Source organism: Saccopteryx leptura, chromosome 2 (assembly GCF_036850995.1).
Source record: "Saccopteryx leptura isolate mSacLep1 chromosome 2, mSacLep1_pri_phased_curated, whole genome shotgun sequence".
NCBI lineage: Eukaryota > Metazoa > Chordata > Mammalia > Chiroptera > Emballonuridae > Saccopteryx > Saccopteryx leptura.
This window is the reverse complement of record NC_089504.1, coordinates 95,503,123-95,525,185: the sequence shown is the minus strand read 5'-3', so window position 1 is coordinate 95,525,185 and position 22,063 is coordinate 95,503,123. Positions and strand designations below refer to the sequence as shown.

General features: G+C 43.1%; 1 protein-coding gene across 2 annotated transcripts in view; it reads right to left on the bottom strand.

The window, feature by feature from the left end:
• FANCC (FA complementation group C) overlaps positions 1 to 22,063 on the bottom strand; it is a 306,682-nt gene that overhangs the window by 5,249 nt on the left and 279,370 nt on the right. For both annotated transcript variants that reach the window (XM_066365719.1, XM_066365720.1), the window contains exons 11-14: positions 12,107 to 12,182; positions 9,270 to 9,351; positions 6,904 to 7,078; positions 1,633 to 1,839 (exon numbers count right to left, since the gene is read on the bottom strand). In XM_066365719.1, the coding sequence (XP_066221816.1) occupies positions 1,633 to 1,839; positions 6,904 to 7,078; positions 9,270 to 9,351; positions 12,107 to 12,182 (540 nt within the window). The remainder of the gene's footprint in view (positions 1 to 1,632; positions 1,840 to 6,903; positions 7,079 to 9,269; positions 9,352 to 12,106; positions 12,183 to 22,063) is intronic.

Here is a 22,063-nt window from a genome sequence, read left to right as displayed (position 1 = left end):
ACGGGACAGAGGAGGACTCCTGGGCACTGGTTTCTGAGGCTCTGGGCAGACCATCTGTCACGGGGCTCCCTCACAGTCACATTCACATGGAGCCTTCCCTGGAAGGGACCAGAAGGGGCCCCATTGCCTGTTTTTGAATTGGGTTGTTTTCCTGTTGAGTTGTAAGAATTCCCTACACAGCCTGACCTGGCAGTGAAGCAGTGGAAAGAGCGTTGACCTGGGACACCAAGGACCCAAGTTTGAAACTCTGAGGTCACTGGCTTGAGTGCAGGCTCATCCAGCTTGAGTGTGGGGTTGCTGGCTTGAGCAAGGGGTCACTGGTTCAGCTGGAGCCCCCTAGTAAAGGCATGTATGAGAAGCAATCAATGAACAACTAAGGAGCCCCAACTATGAGTTGATGCTTTTTATCTCTCTCCCTTCCTGTCTGTTGCTCTCTCAAAAAAAAAAGAAAAAAAAAAGAGAATTCCTTGTACAGTCTAGGCACCAGGCCCTTAACAGATATGTGATTTCCAAATATAAGGTCTACTGGAAAGTTCTGTCCGTTTTTGGAATAAAACAAAATACAAATTTTTCTTACCGTCAATAAACTTTATTAAATAATATAATTGCCACTATTATTAATGATTTCTTGCCTGTGTGAGGGCAATTTGTATATCCCATTTTTGAAAAATGTTTTATCTTTTGATGTGAAAAACTGAACCAGTGCTTGTTTGATATCTTCTTCACTTTTGAATTTTTTGCCCTTCAAAAATTTTGTAAGGACAAAAACAAGTGATAGTCGGAGGGTGCTAAGTCTGGGGAATATGGTGGATGTGACAGACATGCTTCTGTAGCATTTCTTCCTTGTTGAAATTCGTAAAAATTACAGTGGCGTAAATGAACTTTATCAATAGCCATGGGTACACTATGGCTTCACACATAAGCCTAACGTTAATCAACTTTGTTTTAGTTAATTTGCTACGTCAGTATGTATACATTAAGTGATAAAAATAGAGAGGCACACATGCGCCAAATAAACATGTGCTTGCGTGTTGAAACTTGTTGTGATAGAAACGGACAGAACTTTCCGGTAGACCTTATATTTCCTTCCATTCTGTGAGTTGTCTTTTCACTCTTTTGATAGTGTACTTTGATGCACAAAAGGATTTAACTTTGATAACATTCAATTTACTTATTTTTTTCTTCTGCTGTCTGTGCTTTCAGTGTCATTGTCCAAGAAATGAGTGCCCAATCCAGTGCCATGAACCATTCTCCCCCGTGTCAGCTCCCTCTGTGGACAGACGGAGTCCTCTGATCCAGGGCGGGGAGCTTGCTCTCGCTGTCATGTTTCTCTTCATGAGGAGAAGAGAGTCGCACACTGAACTGGAAGAGTCTGTGGGATGATAGAGGACCCGGCTTTGGCAGCAAACTGTGTGACCTGGGAGAGGTCACCTCCTTTCTCTGAGCCTTTATTTTTCTCTTCTGTGACATAATGATATTATACCGAGCCGGCTCTGGAGTCCGTCCCCACTGTCTACCTCGCTGTCTGTCCATCCATGTTTGGACAGTATCCTGGTACACACATTCCTCAAAGGCCAGCCCCTTGGGCAAAATGTGAATGAAAACTAGGATTCGACAAGAGGGGACACTTACAAGGCTGATGACTTCCCGGGCAACTGCGTGGCCTCCAGGAGCCCAGAGCAGGAAGGTCAGGAGGAGGTGCCTGATCAGCCGTTGACAGGCAGGCGGCCTGGGGTTCCCGCTGCGGCCCTCTTCAGTGGCTGCCTGCAGGTCCCTGGCCACGAGGGTGGGACTTTGGAGCTGCTTCCTGAGCTGGCCGAGCACCGCTCTCACCTCCACCTGGAAGCACAGTTTCAGAGGTGAGATGGGGGGGGGGGGGGGGCGGGACACACAGCTCTGGGATTTACTCTGTACTTTGCCACAACCGCCAGAGGAGGAGAGACTGGCACCAAGGGAGGGCGGGCGGCGGCAGCCGCGGCTGTTTAAACAGCGCTCCACACAAACCCAAATGGGCGCAATGGAATTTTCTTGCCTGCTTTTCATCTTTCTCACTGAGCAGTGCGGGCACCAGGCCAGGAACTGACCTTTTCTTGTATGAAAGGAAATGGAGAAAAGTCCTGAGCAGAATGCAGTCAGATTTTTATATTGTGGGGGAAAGAACAAAAGGCTCCTTGAGGACTTGCTCATTATCAAGGCCACAAATCAATTAAAGCCCCATGCAATCAGACCTCCACTGAGCCAACGGTCTGATAAGGATGAGATTCTCCTTTTGCTATCTTTGGGGGAGGGGTGGGAAGAAGAACACACACACACACACACACACACATACACACACATACTTGTTTTGTTTTAGACACTGGGGTAGTCTGTTCATACATGTTTAAAGTTCAAGTAGAGGCCACAAGTCAGTAGAATCCATATAATAATGGTGATTATTATAGGTCTGTGGGTTGTTTTTTATTTTCTTTTTCTTTTAAAGATTTTATTTATTGCCTTTAGAGAGAGAGGAGTGGGAAGGGCAGGGAGCGAGAAGTATTGACCTAGGAGTTGCTTTACTTTAGTTGTTCACTGATTGCTGGTTGTATGTGCCTTGACTGGGCAAGCCCAGCGTTTCTAACAGGTGACCTTGGCGTTCCAGGTCGACACTGAATCCACTGTGCCACCGCAGGCCAGGCAGGTCTGTGGGATGATTTTGCATTAAAAATATTTCATGCTGAGACTTCTGCTTGCTGTAAGAATAGTACATCAGTTGTGACTTGGAAAACAAAACCGAAAGCCACAGATCCAAAATATCACAGGGAACTCATGAATAGCCATGTTCCATCGTTTTCGAAAGAATACTCAGGCCTGTCCTGAGAATTCCACATGACCAGTTTTATGGATTCTGTGTGGCTCCTTTTCTGGATGTCAGGGCCCCATTCGGTGAAGTCTGTCGTAAACCCCAGTGCAGGAGGAGCGCGGTGGGAGGTGCATTGACAATGGCAGATTGTGAGAAACTGCACCCTGGGGCTCTTCCACGAGGGTGCAGGGTGCCAGCAGGAGAGGGCTACTCTCCCCCACCTCTCTCCTGTCGGCTGGGCCCAGCCTGCCCTCGTCCGGGGGCAGCTATGGGAGCCCACGGATGCCACCAAAATGGGTCTGCAAAATGTCAGGACACAGGAAGCACAACCCAGTATTCCCTGAGGCCCGAACTTCTTCCCTAGTTCATCCTAGCCTGCCCTTTCCTTGACACGCCATCCTGACACACCAATAACTAAATGTTTTCTAATTTTTTCAGGAGAAAGATACAAGCTTTCTTTTCTAAGTATGACTTTTTATTTTGTATTATGAAAAATGTTTATATGCTCACTGTAGTAAAACAAGAAAATTAAAATGACCAGTAACTCACCATCCACAAAGGCTCATTGTAAAAAGCTAGGTTTACAGCAGCGGTTCTCAACCTGTGGGTCGCGATCCCGGCGGGGTCGAACGACCAAAACTCAGGTCGCCTAAAGCCATCGGAAAATACATATTTATTATACAATACATTTTTAAATAAAATATGTATTTCCGATGGCTTTAGGCGACCCCTGTGTTTTGGTCGTTCGACCCCTGGGGTCGCGACCCACAGGTTGAGAACCGCTGGTTTACAGGCTCTGCATCCTTTCCCTCTGCATTGTGAGCACAGCACATAGCATGCACCACCTTTGTATCTCACAGCGTTCTCGTCACGATGCACGTGATACAATTCACCACTGTCTACAGTGTGCAGTTTCTGAGGACGTGCTTTTTCACAGTCAAGTGCAGCTACTCCACAGTTGGAACATACCACAATGTTTGGCCAATACCCTTATTACTGAAAAGTTAGGACATTTCCAGTTTTTGCAATGACACTCAATGTGGTCAAGTTCTTGAAGATTCATTTGGGTCTCTAATTCCGCCCTGGTCGGCAAACTGCGGCTTGCGAGCTGCATGTAGCTCTTTGGCCTCTTGAGTGTGGCTCTTCCACAAAATACCACATGTGGTTGCTACCTCAATAAGGAATGTACCTACCTATATAGTTTAAGTTTAAAAAATTTGGCTCTCAAGTGAAATTTCAATCGTAGTACTGTTGATATTTGGCTCTGTTAACTAATGAGTTTGCCGACCACTGCAAGGGTAATTCCTAGGAATGGAATGACAGAGTTAAAGAATATGAACCCTTGCCTAATTCTTTTTTTTTTCTTAAAGATTTTATTTACTGACCTTAGAGAGCAGAGTAAGAGAGAGAAAGGTGGAGGAGGAGGCAGCATCAATTCATAGTTGTTTCTCGAATGTGCCTTAACTGGGAATGCCTGGGGCTTCGCACCAGCAACTTTAGCGTTCCAGGTCAATGCCTTATTCTCTGCGCCACCACAGGTCAGGTAACCCTTGCCTGTATATTAAGGTTCCACACACAAAGATATATTTTGTTTTAAAGTTAGCAAAGGGAGATGAACACTGGCTGGCAGGTGCACAGCCTGCAGAGCGGGGCGGGTGGCTGTGCGGCAGGCACTTCCCGGGCAGACTGTCACCTGGGCTTCTCCGACCTGACCCTGAGGGCTAGCCAGCAGAGGTAGCGCCCCCAGCCAGTGCCCCGCTGTGCACAGCACAGCGCCTGGTTTAATTGTGTCCATGAAGCTCAATCAAATCTCACAATCAGCCAGGGCCAACCGGCCAGGGCTAGGCTTTCTTTTTAATCAGATAGCAATCTCAATCCTCAAATACATATATGGATTGTGTTAATTCCTAAATAATTGGTTTGTGTTTTTTTTTACAAAATATATTATCACCAAATTTCAACTTTTTGAAATCCCAAACTCTTTTCTCCCCATTGCCATGCAAGCTTTCAAAGGCAGTTCACAGTCTGTTTCTCAAGTCATCCAACAAACTGACCATCAAAGGGTTCAGAGCTCAGGCCCAGGAGAGAAGGAGGTATGTACTCCGAGTTAAAGCAGTGGACAGGGCCCCACCCGCTCCCCGGCACACTGCACACACCAGTGCCTCAGGATGGGCGCCATGGAGCGGGGTTCAGGCACAAGGTGCGTGGCTACTGGACAGGACAGCTCAGAAGGGAGCGGACATGCTGGCACTACCTACTCTGAATGTGCTGGTCTGCTTTTATCCCGGATGTTGAAGCGTCCACAGAATAAGGACAGTGGGTTTTATTACAGAAAGGATTAAGTTAATAAGTAGCAAGATGTGCCAATGCAGAGCTTTCTAAAAATTACACCTTATTGAACATTTTCCTACACTTCAAACGTGAATCTCTCTCAATTTAACACATAACTTACCAGCTTAGCTTACACAGAATAAAATACAAAGTATACTTAAAAGGGCTTTAGAAATCAATAGAGCATCATACATTTTAATTACATATTATTAAAAGTAAGATGATGAATATGGAGTACAGAGATGTATTATGATTGGGCACCTGTATAATTATGTTAACTGTGTCACCCCAATAAATTCAATTAAATATTTTTAATTAAAAAAGATGAAAACATAAATTAATATTTCCTTAATTAGTTTAATGCGATATTTTTAAGAGAGAAGAAATAGTAGGCTTTTTTATTTTAATTAAGCGAGAGGTGGGGAGGCAAAGACAGACTCCTGCATATGCCCCTACCAGGACCCACCCAGCAAGCCTCCATCAGGCGATGCTCTGCCCAGCCTGCAGATCCACTGCTCAGCAAGCAACCAAGCTATTTTAGCACCTATGGCCGAGGCCATGGAGCCATCCTCAGTGCCTGAGGCCAACTCTGCTCGAGCCATGGCTGTGGGAGGAGAAGAGGGAAAGAGAGATGGGGGGGCAGACTGTCATCTCTCCTGTGTGTCCTGACCAGGAATCAAACTGGGGATTTCCACATGCTGGGACGATGCTCTACCACTGAGCCAACTGGCCAGGGCCAGGCTATCTTTTTAATCAGATAACGATCCTCAAATACATATATGGATTGTGTTAATTCCTAAATAGTGTTTTTTTAATACAAAATATATCATTGAATTTCAACTTTTTAAAATCCCAAACACTTTTCTCCTCATTGCCATGCTAGCCTTCAACCAAGTAAAATATACAGACGTATCTACACCAGTCTCTTTTTTCAAACAACAGAAAACATCAAGCAAATAGGAGTGCTGCTCCCTACATAAAGAAACATGCTCCCTTTAATTATTAAAATCAGCAAAAAGCGCTGGCAGATGAAGTTTTAAAAACCAACAAATAAGTGTTTGCAAAGGAGGTGCCAATGCCTTTAATCAAAGCATTGCTTCCTGTAATTATTATATTCCACATAAAGTAACAACTGTCTTTGCCGCAGACAGTTGGCCAGGCCTGTATTTAGCTGCTCTGTTGTTCAGGAAATGACCAGGTCTTTTTTCAGAAGCAAAGTGGTTAATATCATGTGATTACTTTAGTAAGAATTCTAAACAAAGCCAGTAATGTGAGGACCTGTTGACTGATCCAAAAAAGCAGTAAGTCAGGACGGAAACACGGCCAGGCCTCTGGTCGGGAAGAGGGCTGAGCTCCAGGGTGAGTGGGTGGAGCCAGAATAGCATCCCCGGGCGTGGCGCCTCCCTGAAGCAGGGCAGCCAGGACAGCTGAGCAAGCACAGACACAGTGACCTTGACCTGGGGGACGAGGCTGCATTGCATCCCCTTGCTGCTTCTAGGTGGGTGGGTGGTGGGGCAGTGGGGCAGCATCAGGCCTCCAGTCGGGTCTGCAAGCAGGAATGGCCTCCAGCCACATGCCCAGCGCAGTCACGTATCAGGGGACATCTGCGCCGCCATACAGAACCAGGAGCACTCTACACTTAGGCATGGCGGGGGGTGGGGGGGAGTAGTGAAAGTCACACCTGTGAGGACGCCCCTTCCAGCCCAGGAGAGACTGATGTGCACGCCACCTACCATGGTCTGCGCTCTCTGCTGGCTCCCGTCACAGGGGCTGTAGGTGAATGCCAAGAGCCACAGCAGGGCTTCCGGGGGGTCAGCTTCTGACATCAGTAACTGCTCAGCCACCATATCAGCCCATCCTCCAAAGTGCATAAACAAAAACCAGCTCTCAAAGGGGCCTCTGGAGGACCTGGAACAGAACCAAACACATGGCAGCCAGGCAACTGGGTTTCTTTTTTCTTTGGTTTCTTAAAGCAACTGTGCTGCTTGTGAACAGTTGGTTTAAACTGTTCTTACCCACTGAAGTACAACTTGCAAGGAATACCAGTTAGGCTCTGAGAAACAGCTCACAGTGACACTGAACCTGTCTCAGGACCTTCAAAGGCTTGCCTCTCAAAACCCCCATGCCGTGAGAGCGTCAGATATTTAAATCTTGACATCCAGGGACCTTGAGTGAATCCAGACCTTTGAGGAAGGAAGATTTTGGCCCATGACCAGCAGGAATGATGCAAGAGAACCTGCAGGCGTGCCTCTCTGCTCCTGCCTGCGGGGCTGTGTGGAGAGCGAGAGCGGGGCCTCCCAGCCACAGCAAGAAATGGGGGCTCCTCAGGGTCCGAGTGCAGACTCAGAGGTGCCTGCGCAGAAACATATGCTGTTCCTTTTCTGACAAAACATAAATTCTACTCAATATTTTTGCAATTACAAATTTTTAATGACCTGTATATTGTATTCTTTCCTGTCATCATGCGTTTAGAGAGCTGACAAGCTCTATCTTTGTGAAGCTATTCTGTCAGAGAACTGGGAGCTGCAATAGGTGTGTAAAGGGTAGAGTCTGCTCAGGGTGAGGACCCAGTAATTTTACTCAGTGACCATGTTGACAGTTTATCATATCCCCTGGGAAAGATGGAGCGGGACTAGCCTAAGGTCACCTCAGATCAGAACATTCCTCTGAACCAGCGATTCCCTGGACCAGTACAACAGGGCACCTCTGCGGTGCTACTTTGCTGGATCTGAGTCCCTGTGCCTCTGCTTGGGCCATGCAGATCCAAGCTCTAGGTACTGTCCTCGCCTCCCCTGGTCACCGCTTTCCTTCTGTCCAAGTCGTTTCTGAGAACAACTGACGAGATGTTCTGAAATTTAGCTTGCAAGGCAACAGAGAGAAAAGGAATTGAGGGCAGTCTTATTCCTTCCCACAGAGGGAGAACTGATGTTCCCTGGGTGGAGTTATGATGTCTCACAGCCAAAGAGGAGGCTCCACAGGGTCTCCTCCCTGCAGGCCTCAGGGACAGGAAGCTGAACAGCAGGGCATCCACTGTGGGCATCACGCTTGGACCAGGGTTCAAGGCCTGCATTGCAGAAGATAGGCTTGGGCATTCTCCCTCTTTTCTCCCAATAACTGAGTATGTGAGGTAGTCCCACGAGGCTGGCTGAGAACATGCCCGAACCGGCTCTCAGAGCCCTACCTGCAGTGGACCCCAAAGTCTGGTCAGGGCTGATCTAGGTTAGGTAGGAGTCCCATGAGGTTTTAGGTCAAGGTTCTGCTTTTCAACAGAGGCCACTAGAAAGGGTGGGGTAAAGGCTGCCAGGTGAATGGGTCAATATATAGCCAACACTCTGATCTCTACCTGACTACCAGTTATTTCTGTCTCTTCTCTTGGTCAGAGTCTCGGTGACAGGAAGGCACCGCAGGAGTGACCATGAGTGCCAAGCACACCGCCTGCAGCCTGGGATGGCTCAGGGAGGAGTTCACAGAGCACGTCAAGGGGGGAAACTGGCACATGGAACAAGGGAAGATAGTCTTGTGGGTGAGCACAGACAATGGATAAAACACATTCTAAAAGCAAGGATTGGAGGCAGCTGAAGGCTGTTATGTTACAAAGAATTCAGTAAAGCCTAAATGTGAATGCTTCTAGGAAAATACCACATATAAGAAGTTAGTTAATACCATAATGTCAGATAGGATTTTTAAATTTTAAATAAAAATTTATTACCAAGAGGTGGAAGAAGAAGCATCTTGTCCTACTGTATAGGAGCAGTTTAGAATGTCCTTCCTTAGAGAGGGTAGGGAAGACGGGAGGACCAGAGAGGCACCTTATCCTTGCACAGCTGGGCTCACAGCATGTGGCCACTGCTTTTTTTTGCTGTTATATTTCAAAATCGAACACAATTCAGGCATTTACATATGCATGCCTAATAATCCTGAGCTTACAAAGGGGTCTGCGCAGCTCTGTGTCCCCACTTCTAACTCAGCGGAGTGTGAGTGACCCTGCTTGGGGCTGGTCACAGACCAGTAACGCCTCTCCCTCAGCCCAGCTATGGAAGGGAAGGGGCCAGAACAACCTTGTGTGAAGCAGACCCAGGCGCCATCAGCGTTTGCTCACCTGTGAGTCTGGTCTTCCACTATTTCTCTGAGTGCTTCAGAAATACGCATCAGCGGCTGGCGCCTGAGTCCCCGTGGGGTATCTGTGGTGGAGAGCGCAGAGGGAGCTGAGGACAAGGCAAGCCTACTAGGTAGGAATCACCTGCTGCTGAGGCTGCACGAGTTTTGGGGAAAGGCCACTCCTTGTCCCTGGTCAGAGGAACCCTTCCCATGGCTCTCATGCTGTGCCCAGCCAGCACTCACCACTGGCCTGGGCAGAAAGATCCGCTCGTGTCACACAAGCTACACTTCAGGGACTGAACTCAGGACACGGGAGTCACAAAGGCTGTACGAGCAGCCACCCTAGGGTTTAGAGAAGCTACGTGCAGATGCGCAGGGTTTTTCTTGTCTCCCTACTCACCCCCTCCTCTATTGCTAACAATTTGTGATTTTAAAATATGTGGAGACTGGCTCTGACCGGTTGGCTCAGCGGTAGAGTGTCGGCCTGGCATTTGGATGTCCTGGGTTCAATTCCCAGTCAGGGCACACAGGAGAAGCGCCCATCTGCTTCTCCATCCTTCCCCTTCTCCTTCTTCTCTGTCTTTCTCTTCTCCTCCCACAGCCAAGGCTCCAATGGAGCAAAGTTGGCCCAGGCACTGAGGATGGCTCCATGGCCTCTGCCTCAGGTGCTAGAATGGCTCCGACTACAGTGGAGCAACGCCCCAGATGGGCAGGGCATTGCCTGCTGGTGGGCATGAAGGGTGGATCCAGGTCAGGTGCATGCAGGAGTCTGTCTGTCTACCTCTCCCCCACTTCTCACTTTGGAAAAATACCAAATTTTTTTTTAAGTATGTAGAGACTAATAAAACAGTCAATACAGACTTAGGAATGGGCTACCAACTGTTTTCCTACGACTGTGATGAATTCAGAATACAATTACAGGTTTATAGTAAAGAAAAGGCCAGGAAAAAAATACATAGGCAACATAAAAACGCCTTTTCCTGAGTTAGTTTGTCTGGCTTCACAATTACCCTGTGATTTTAAACATATCAGAGTCAGTAGTATCTGCAGTTGGAAACAATGTCTGAGAAAGGTTACCTTAGTTGCATGTAGCAATACTCTATAATTAAATACAAGAGGAAGAAACTGTGATAGACTAGCCACCGCGACTCCTTAGTGTTACAGATGCAAGGATCACACAATCTCTCTCTGCCTCCTTGGAACTCCCATACTCTTGATTTGCTGCCTGTGAAGGCGTTTTCATTTCCTTCTTTGTATAAATTGTTTAGACACTTACTTTACGTCCCCTTTACTTATAGCTCCCAGAGAGTCAGGGCTCATAAGTGAGCCATCTTTTATGCCCCACAGGACTTTATAGTGGGCACAAAATCAATTTCTGATGACTAGAAGATTCTACTATTAAAAACACTTCAATCTGTGAATATAGCACTGCTTTTTCTCCTAAAAGTAATATGCTGAAAACTGCTCTAGAAACTAGTATAGGAGGTTCTTATACTTCTGCTTGAATTCACTTATTTTGGGACCTAAATCTAGGACAATCACACCAAGGAAAAGAGATACATAGGCTGAGTTCATGCCCATATACCACCTTAATCTTTGATTTATAGATTTCCAAACTTAAAAACTAACAGCTCCCACACTCTTCCTGGTGCTCAGCTTCTCACACGGGCAACCTCAGGCTGTGGTGGTCTGACTTAAGTGGTGAGGGGCAGCCTTGGAAAGTGAGTGACTGACCTCCCTGTCTTTTCTGACTCCCTGTCTTGTCATGCAAATTTTCCTGTTGCGTTTCCACGGGTTAAATTTCACAACACTGTAGACCAGACATCCCAACTGGCCCCTCAGCACCTCCATCTCCAGCCTCTGAGAAGACAGTGTCAGATGGGTCACTTTAGATGAGAACCTACATCTTTTAGAAAAAAGGAAGCAGAATTCAGATTTTAGAAAATGTTGTGAAATTCTGAACCATCTGCTTTCCTTCCTTAAAGGATTCTATTTACCCAAGTCTTGGGAAAAAGGCAAGCAAAAAAAGAAAAAAGAAAAAGAAAAAAAAAAAAAAACGGCATAAAGAGGAGGCATTACTGGTTCTTTTCCTCTTTCCTTCCAGGGTCAGATACGCCTCCTCACTGACACAGCTTCTGCCTCCCACTCTGATCTCAGACTTCAGAGGGAAAGGATGTCTTTATTCTTGACTTCTGAAATGTTTCCTAAACATGAGCTCACAGGCACATTAACGGATCGGCACCAGCTGAATGAGGATGGACGCAGCACCTCTCCTCGGCTGTGGCCCGCAGAAGGCCAGCAAATGAGACCAGGGAAGGCTCCACTCTGATACACTTCTGAGTTCTTTCAAAAGCCTTCCCTTGGCTTGGTTATGAGAAATTTCCCCTAAGTTTCCTTAGCTTCATTCATCCTTTTATCTTTTCTTTTGCAACAAGGGGCACTGGGTAGAATGAATGGAACACAAATAAATGTATCGTTTGATTCTAATTCAGCCAATTCCTAGCCTGTTCCTGGCACCTAGGTGGATCTGGCCGGCACCAGAGACATGTGGTATCCAGAGAAGGTTATCAAAACTTACAAGAGGCCTTTTCTTTTTCCTTTCCTTTCCTTTTTTTTTTTTTTTTGTTTTCTTTCTTTTGCTGTGATCCTCACTGGGAAGTCAAACAAATTGTCATGTCGAAATCCACAGAATGTGACATCCTGAGAGCTTATAGGGATGTTAGAGATGTCTGATTTCACCTCCCTCATTTTATAGACAAGGACCTGGGAGGGAAGGGCGTGACCTGTCAGGGCCCTTTCCCAGAATTCATTTCAGTCCAGGAATTGACCTTCACGTACCTTTTGGGAGTTGGAGCAGCATCATGACGAGAGATGGAGAAGCATAAGGGAAGTAGGTCTTGTGTGCAAACTTCAGCTACAACAGAATAAAAAATTCAAAACTGCATGCATATTAGGCTTGAAAGGGATGTTAGAAATATAGGCTTGCTTGGGATGTAGCGAAAGCAGTAATAAGAGGGAAGTTCATATCATTACATGCTTACATGAAAAAATAAGAGAGCCCAAGTAAACAACAACCTAAGGAACATCACATCATAAGGAACTAGAAAAAGAAGAACAAAGGCAACCCAAAACCAGAAGAAAGGAAATAATAAAAATTAGAGCAGAAATAAATAGAGAGCAGAAAAACTATAGAAAAAATTAATACAATAAAGAGCTGGTTCCTTGAAAAAATCAACAGAATTGACAAACCCCTGGCAAGACTCACTAAGGAAAAAAGAGAAAGGACTCATATAAACAAAATCCAAAATGAAAGAGGAGAAATTATCACAGATATCATAGATATACAAAGGATTATTGCAGAATATTATGATAAACTATATGCCACCAAATTCAACAATCTAGAAGAAATGGATAAACTCCTAGAGCAATATAATCTTCCTAGACTGAATCACGAAGAAGTAGAAAGTCTAAATAGACCTATAAGCAGGGAGGAAATAGAAACAACTATAAAAAACCTCCCCCAAAATAAAGGTCTGATGCCAGATGGCTATACTAGTGAATTCTACCAAACATTCAAAGAAGATTTGATTTCTATCTTTCTCAATGTCTTCCAAAAAATTGAAGAAGCAATACTTCCAAACACATTTTATGAGGCCAACATAATCTTCATACCAAAACCTGGCAAGGACAACACAAAAAAAGAAAACTACAGACCAATATCTCTAATGAATACAGATGCAAAAATCCTAAACAAAGTACTAGCAAATTGAATACAATAACACATTAAAAAAATAATTCATCATGATCAAGTGGGATTCATCCCAGAAACACAAGGATGGTTCAACATACGTAAAACAATTAATGTAATACACCATATCAACAAAACAAAGAACAAAAACCATATGATCCTATCAATAGATGCAGAAAAGGCATTCAATAAAATACAACATCCTCTTATGTTTAAAATATTCAACAAAATGGGTATAGAAGGAAAGTACCTCAACATAATAAAGGCCATTTACGACAAACCATCAGCTAACATCATACTAAATGGTAAAAAACTGAAAACGTTTCCTCTAAAATCAGGAACAAGACAAAGTTGCCCACTCTCTCCACCCCTATTCAACATAGTGCTAGAAGTTCTAGCCAGAGAAATCAGACAAGAGAAAGAAAGGCATTCATATTGGGAAAGAGAAGTAAATGTTTCACTTTTTTCAGATGATATGATCCTGTATATAGAAAACCCCAAAGACTCCACAGAAAGGCTATTAGAAACAATAAACCAATACAGTAAGGTCACAGGATACAAAATTAATATACAGAAGTCTATTGCTTTTTTATATACCAACAATGAAACTTTGGAAAAAGAACTCAAAAAGTAATCCCTTTTACAGCTGCCAACAACAAAAAATAAAATATCTAGGAATAAACATAACAAAAAATGTAAAGGACCTATATACTGAAAACTAAAAACATTATTAAAGGAAATTGAAAAAGATACAATAATGGAAAAATATTCCTTGTTCGTGGATAGGAAGAATAAATATAGTTAAAATGGCCATATTACCCAAAGCAATATACAAATTTAATGCAATTCCCATCAAAATTCCAATGTCATTTTTTAAAGAAATGAAACAAAAAATCATCAGGTTTATATGGAACCATAAAAAAACCCAAATAACCAAAGTAATCCTAAGGAAAAAAATGAAGCTGGAGGTATTTACATGACTTCAAACTATACTACAGAGCCATGATAATCAAAACAGCATAGTACTGGCAGAAAAATAGACACACAGACCAATGGAACAGAATAGAGAGCCCAGAAATAAACCTACATATATATGGTCAAATCATCTTTGATAAAGAAGCCAAAAACACACAAAGGAGAAAAGAAAGTCTTCAATAAATGGTGCTGGGAAAACTTAAAAGACACATGCAAAAGAATAAAACTTGACTACAGTTTGTCTCCTTGCACAGAAATTAATTCAAAATGGATCAAAGACCTAAATATAAGATCTGAAACAATAAATTACATAGAAGAAAACATAGGTTCTACAGCTAGTGCTCGACTTACGACCATGATTGGTTCCGACAGACTGGTCATAACACGATTTGGTCGTAAGTTGAGTAGGCTATATGAACAGTACTGTAAAATGATGTTATAAAAATCTTTAAGTCAGGCCCTGGCCGGTTGGCTCAGCGGTAGAGCGTCGGCCTGGTGTGCGGGGGACCCGGGTTCGATTCCCGGCCAGGGCACATAGGAGAAGCGCCCATTTGCTTCTCCACCCCCACCCCCTCCTTCCTCTCTGTCTCTCTCTTCCCCTCCCGCAGCCAAGGCTCCATTGGAGCAAAGATGGCCCGGGCGCTGGGGATGGTTCCTTGGCCTCTGCCCCAGGCGCTAGAGTGGCTCTGGTTGCGGCAGAGCGACCCCCCGGAGGGGCAGAGCATCGCTCCCTGGTGGGCAGAGCGTCGCCCCTGGTGGGCGTGCCGGGTGGATCCCGGTCGGGCGCATGCGGGAGTCTGTCTGACTGTCTCTCCCGGTTTCCAGCTTCAGGAAAAAAAAAAAAAATCTTTAAGTCATATTTTATCATAATTTTCTTTCATTATTGTTATATATCATAATTTTCTTTGTTCATTTTATGCCATTTGTATCATCTCTACACCATTTTGTTTCTTATTTTTATATTCGTCAGGTTTAAGTAAAACACTGCATTACCAGTACAACTGGTTTAATATTTGCAAAGACAGTTTCCTCATGGTAGATATCTTGGGAGGGGTTTGATGAAAAATATTCAAGACACAAAACACAAATTGCTGTACAGAGTCTGGGATAACAGTTGAAATGGTGCACACAGAGATGGTAGTGCTGTCGGAAGCTGGTTCGCACTGTCGTATGCCCAGCTGGGCAACGCTTGCGCTGCCAGACTCGGAGCAGTAGTGGCTAGAGATTGTGGTCGTAAAGTCGAATGGTCGTAAGTTGCATAGGTCATAAGTTGATCAATATTTGTAAGCTCATGGACCTTGCCATAGAGAACAGTTTATGAATTTGACCCCAAAGGCAAGGGAAGTAAAGGCAAAGATAAATGAATGGGACTACAACAAACTAAGAAGCTTTTGCACAGCAAAGGAAACTGATAACAAAACAAATAGGCAACTAAATGGAAGATGATATTTTCAAACAACAGCTCAGATAAGGGGCTAATATCCAAAATATATAAAGAACTCACAAAACTCAGCAACAAACAAGCAAGCAATCCAATAAAAAAATGGGAAGAGGACATGAACAGACACTTCTCCCAAGAAGAAATACAAATGGCCAATGGATATATGAAAAAATGCGCATCTTCACTAGCTATTAGAGAAATGCAAATGAAAACTACAATGAGATACCACCTCACACCTGTTAGATTAGCTATTATCAACAAGACAGGTAATAACAAGTACTGGAGAGGCTGTGGAGAAAAAGAAACCCTCATTCACTGTTGGTGGGAATGTAAAGTAGTACAACCATTATGGAAGAAAGTATGGTGGTTCCTCAAAAAATTAAGAATAGAGCTACCATATGACCCAGCAATCCTTCTACTGGGTATATACCCCCAAAACTCAAAAACATTGGTATGTAAAGACACATGCAGCCCCATGTTCATTGCAGCATTGTTCACAGTGGCCAAGACATGGTAATGCCCTTTAGTAGAGGATTGGATAAAGAAGATGTGGTACATATACACAATGGAATACTACTCAGCCATAAGAAATGATGACATAGTATCATTTACGACAACATGGATGGACCTTGATAACATTATACTGAGTGAAATAAGTAAATCAGAAAACGCTAAGAACTGTATGATTCCATACATAGGTGGGACACAAAATTGAGACTCATGGATATAGATAAGAGTGCTGTGGCTGGGGGGGGGGGGGAGAAGGAGGTGGGGAGGAGGGGCATAAAGAGAAACAAAATATAGGGTAACAGAAGATGATTTGACCCTGAGTGATGGGTATATAGCATAATCAACTGTCCAAACGATGTGGAGATGTTTTCTCTAAATCTATGTACTCTGACCAATGTCATCCTGTTAAATTTAATTGCCTAAATTTAAAAAAAAAGGAGGGGGGGAGAAAAAATACAACTATGCTTCTAATGTGTTTGTATCAGTTCTTTATCTGATTATAAGCATAAATCTTCTATTTAAGTAAGAGTTTCCAAGGCAGTTGTGAGATGGTTTTTCAACAACAAACAGAAAAAACAGTGGTACTCACAGTACTGTGAGGGCCAAAGTGCTATAGCCATCTATACCCTCAGAAGGCACAGAACATTTTAAACACTTTTGTAAAAAGTTGAGGTAAAATCTAGAAATAGTGAAGTATGTGGGCTTTTAAGGGTACAATTTGATAAGTTTTGGTTACTGTGTAAACCAATGTGACCACCACTCCACCTAAGACACAGAACATTTCTATCACCCCCAATGTTCCCTTGTGGCTATTATAGTCTATCCCTCTACCCTACCCGGCAACCAGTACTTTGATTTCAATGAGAGAGATTAGTTTTGCTTATTCCTGAATTTCATATAAACTAAATCATATAAATACATATTCTTTTTGAGTCTGGCTTTGTCTCACCATGTCTTTTTGAGATTCATCCATGTTATTATAAGTAGCTCATTACACTTTGTATTGCTTAGAAGTAGTCATGAGTACACAGTAATCTGTTCATTCTCCTACTGACAGGCATTCGGGTTGTGTCCAGTTTGGGGCTATCATGAATGAAGTTGCAACTAACATTCATATTTATGGTTTTTTGTGGACAAGCACTTTCATTTTTCTTAGGTAGATGCTATAGGAATGAATTACTGGGTCATAGAGTAGATGCCTCTCTAAGTTTATGAGAAATTTCCATATGATTTTCCAAGTGGTTGTCTGTTTCACACTCTCATCGGTGGTTTATGAGAATTCTAGTTGTTTCACATACTCCCCGATCTTTGGTGGTTGTAACCAAATCTTATTAACTTTAGCAATTCTAGTGGGGTGAAATGTCACCTCATTATGACTTTGCTAGTGATTTTCCTGATAAGTGATGTTGAACAACTTTCATGTCAATACTATCAACTTATATATCCTTTTAAAAGTGTCTATTCAAGTCTTTTGTCTATTTAAAAAAAACTGAGTTGTTCTTTATAAAGTTGTAAGAGAGCTTTATATATTTTGGACACAAGTCCCCATCAGACATATGTATTGAAAACATCTTTTCCCAGCTAGTGTACTGCTTTTTCATTTTCTTTTTTTAGTGAGAGAGAGAAAGAGAGACAGACAGACAGGAAGGGAGCGTGATGAGAAGTATCAGCTCATAAGTTGCGGCACCTTAGTTGTTCATTGATTGCTTTCACATATGTGCCTTGACTGAGAGGCTCCAGCTAAGCCAGTGACCCCTTGCTCAAGCCAGAGACCTGGGCTCAAGACAGTGACCAATGGGTCATGTCTATGATCCCACACTCAAGCCGGCAACCCCGCGCTCAAGCTGATGAGCCCGTGCTTAAGCCAGATGAGCCCAAGCTCAAGCCAGCGACCTCAGAGTTTAAAACCTAGGTCCTCAGTGTCTCAGTCCGACACTCTATTCACTGAGCCACCATTTTGGTCAGGCTGTTTTTTCATTTTCTTAATGGAAATTGAGTCTATCAAAATATAGAAGTTTTATCTCGTTAATCCATTTTTATAAAATCTAATTTAGCCATTTTTCTCAGTGCTTTTCTACATCCCTTCTAAGAAATCTTAGATTACTGCAACACCAAAAAACCTCAAACAAAAAACAATAAAAAACCCTTGCCCTCATTTTCTTCTAGGAGCGTTATAGTTTTAGCATTTATGTTGAAGCCTATGACCCATCTCAAATTAATTTCTATGTTTTGTAAGGTAGAGATTCACTTTTTCCCATACAGATAGTCACTTGTTTTTACACCATGTGCTGCAACTTTCCTTTCCTCATTGAACTGCCTTAGTGTCTCTGTCAAAAATCAGTTGACTGTATATGGATGGATCTATTTCTGGTCTCTCCTCTGTTCTACTATCCTATGTCTATCGTTTGGCCAGTACCTCACTGTCTTGATTATTGTAGCTTAAAGTCTTGAATTCAAGTAGTGTGAGTCCTCTGCTTTTTTGTTTGTTTGTTTCAAAATTGTTCTGGCTACTATAGTTCCTTTGCCCTTCCAGATAGATAAAAGTGAAGTGATTACCAAGGGTAGGAGGGTGGGGGGTGGGGAGTGAAGGGGGACAAATATATGGTGATGGAAAATGATTTGGGTGATGGGCACACAACATAATCAACAGTTCTAATGCTATAGGAATGTTTACCTGAAATCTATGTACTTTTTTTTTCTGTTGTGGCAGAGACAGAGGGAGCCAGAGAGAGGGACAGATAGGGACAGATAGACAGGAAGGGAGAGAGATGAGAAGCATCAATTCTTCGTTGTGGTTCCTTAGTTGTTCATTGATTGAGTTCTCATATGTGCTTTGACCAGGGGGCTACAGCAGACAGAGTGACCCCTTGCTCGAGCCAGTGACCTAGGGCTCAAGCTGGTGAGCCTTGCTCAAACCAGATGAGCCCGCACTCAAGCTGGCGATCTCAGGGTCTCGAACCTGGGTCCTCTACATCCCAGTCCAATGCTCTATCCACTGTGCCACTGCCTGGTCTGGCTGAAATCTATGTACTATTATCGATTAATGTCACTCCATTAAATTTAATTTCTAAATTAAAAATATATATATAAATATATGTATATATAAAAAAAAAAATATATATATATATATAAACCTACTAGAATTTTGACTGGGATCACATTGAAGCAATGGATCAGTTTTGGGAAAACAGGTATCTTAACAATTCATGAATATGGTTTCTCTTCATTATTTAAGTTTTCTTTCATTTCTCTCAGCAATATTTTGTAGCTTTACGTGTAGAGGTATTATACACCTTCTGTTAAATTTAATCCTAAGTATTTTTATGTGTGACTGACTTACCTATTTACCTTTTCAATTCTGTCCATTTTTGCTTCACATCTTTCAGAACTCTGTTACTAGGCACATATCTGTTTATCACTGGCATCTCTCCTGATAAACTTGTCATTATAAAATGTTCCTCTTTAATCTTTGGCCACACTCCTTATCTTAAAGTCTAGTCTGTTTGCCACTAGCAGAGCCATACCAGCTTTCTTGTGCTTCTTATTTTAAATCGTATTTCTTTCCTTCTACTTTAATTTGTGTCTTTATAATTAGAATGGGTTTCTTCAAAACAACATATAGTTGAGTCTTGGTTTTTCATTCAGAACGAACCATTTGCCATTTTACTATTACATAATTTTTACTTAACTTTTGTAATTAATGTAGCTTGTAGTATGTTTGGGTTTAGTTCTATCTCTCGATATTAGTTTCTTTTTTCCAATCTCTTTTTTGTTCTTACAGCCCACAGCTCTGTCTTTTTACACCTCACGTCAATCAGATTGTGCCTTGAGTTCTGGCCACTCCTGCCCCTACTCAACGCCCTCCCACCCTCACGTGAGAGCCCTCAGGGAAGAGTGAGGAAAAGAACCAGCGAGTTTCCTTTCCCGAAGCTCAGTCCTTTCCATGTTCGCTCTGCTCTTTTGGTTCCACTCTAGTTCCTTCAAATTGTTCTTAAAAATATTTTCCCCAGAGTTTATCATTTTTATGTGTGGGAGATTTAGTCTAGTGCATTATTAGATTCTGCCACTAAGAGAACCAGACGTGAACTGATTTGCTGTTTATACTGAGCTATTGTGCAAGTTCAGAAAAAGGTGGCTTGTCATGACAACCTTAAGCGTTTGCCTACCAGTCCGATCAGGTACATTAATGGAGCTGCACTGTGCTCTCCAAATAAAACATGGGTGAGAGGAAAGAATAAAAAGAAAATGAGAAGCAGTGAGAATAAACCTTTCTGACAATGGGAGAGAGTGTGAATTAATGGGATTTTTTATAAACAACTGGGGTGGAGGAAGTGAAAATAATTTGGTTCTCCAGAAGCAGAACCTCTGCATTCCCAACACCTAGCACTCCTCTCCCAAGTATATACACAACAATGCCCGGAGCAACACTAGGAAAGAAAACAAAATCTGGATACCACCCAAATGTCCACCGCCAGAAAAGAGCTACCTTGTGGCACATGTCCCAGTGGAGTACCACACAGCCACATCCTACCACAGCCGTGCAAGTCATAAAGCAATCCTGGCAACAAGCTGAGTGGAAAAAGCAAAGCTCAGGAGACTGCACACAGCATGCAGCTCTTGTTTGTTGTTTGTTTTATAAAGTGCAAAAACAACCACAAGCAAAGAAGACACGATATACGAAATCACATATATGGGATCAGACTATTTTCAGAAAAAGCAAAGGAATGAAAACATAAATTCAGGACAGTGGCAGCCTGTGGGGAGAATGGCAGGGTGACGGGACAGAGGAAGATCGCATGGATACAGCTAAGTGATGACTACTGGTCTAGGTCCTATTTGGATGTCAGGTTCACAGACATCCATTTTATTAAGAATAAATACATGAATGAATAAATAGGACGCAGAAAGGAAAGAGGACAATGCATGGAACAAACAGGACACAGGATGTTATTCATCAAGGATTATGATTAATCTAAAAATGGGCCCTCAGGAAAGCAGGGCATCAGTGATAAAAATGGCTATTAATTAGAAAAGCAGGCAGGCAATTAGGAATAGTCCCAGGAAGATGAGTGACATAATATACATATATGAAGCCATGTGTAAAGGTAAGAGGTTGATGTCCTCTTATTCTGAGCCCAAGGAGAGGGTAACGAATTCCTGTGTCTTTTGGATCCTTGCCCTGCCCCCCACTAGAGGGGCCCTGCACCACCAGATAACATGTAGCCTGGTCAGGGTACTATTCTAAAATTAAAACTGATGGAAATAGAGAAAAAAATCTTAAAAAATATATGGAACCACAAAAGACCCTAACAGCCAAAGCAATCTTGAGAAAGAACAGTAAAGCTGGCAGCATCTCGCTCCCTGGTTTCAGAAGTACAAAGCAATACTCAGCAAACGGCATGGCACTGGCAGAGAAACAGACACACAGGTCAACGTAACAGAATCAAGAGCCCAGAAGTAAACCCGCACATATATGGTCACTTAATTGACAACAAGGACAGGACCCAAGAACATACAATGGGAAAGGACAGTCTCTTCAATACATGGCTCTGGGAAAATGGAGCAGCCACATGCAAAAGTCTGTGGCTGGACCACTGTCCCACAATACACTCAAAAATCAACTTGCAATAGCTCTGACTCCAAAAGCAAAAGGAACAGAAGTAAAAATAAACAAGTGGGACTACATCTAGCTAAAATGCTTCTATGTAGCAAAAAGTTTCTATACTGCCTGACCAGGCAGTGGCGCAGTGGATAGAGTGTCGAACTGGGATGTGAAGAACCCAGGTTTGAGACCCCGAGGTCACCAGCTTGAGCGTGGGCTCATCTGGTTTGAGCAACACTCACCAGCTTGGACCCAAGGTCGCTGGCTTGAGCAAGGGGTTACTCAGTCTGCTGAAGGCCCACGGCCAAGGCACATATGAGAAAGCAATCAATGAACAACTAAGGTGTCGCAACGAAAAACTGATAATTGATGCTTCTCATCTCTCTCTGTTCCTGTATGTCTGTCCCTATTTATCCCTCTCTCTGACTCTCTCTCTGTCTCTGTTAAAAAAACAAAAAGTTTCTATACCATCAACAAAATGAAAAGGCGGGCTAGTGAATGGGAGAAAATATTTGTAAA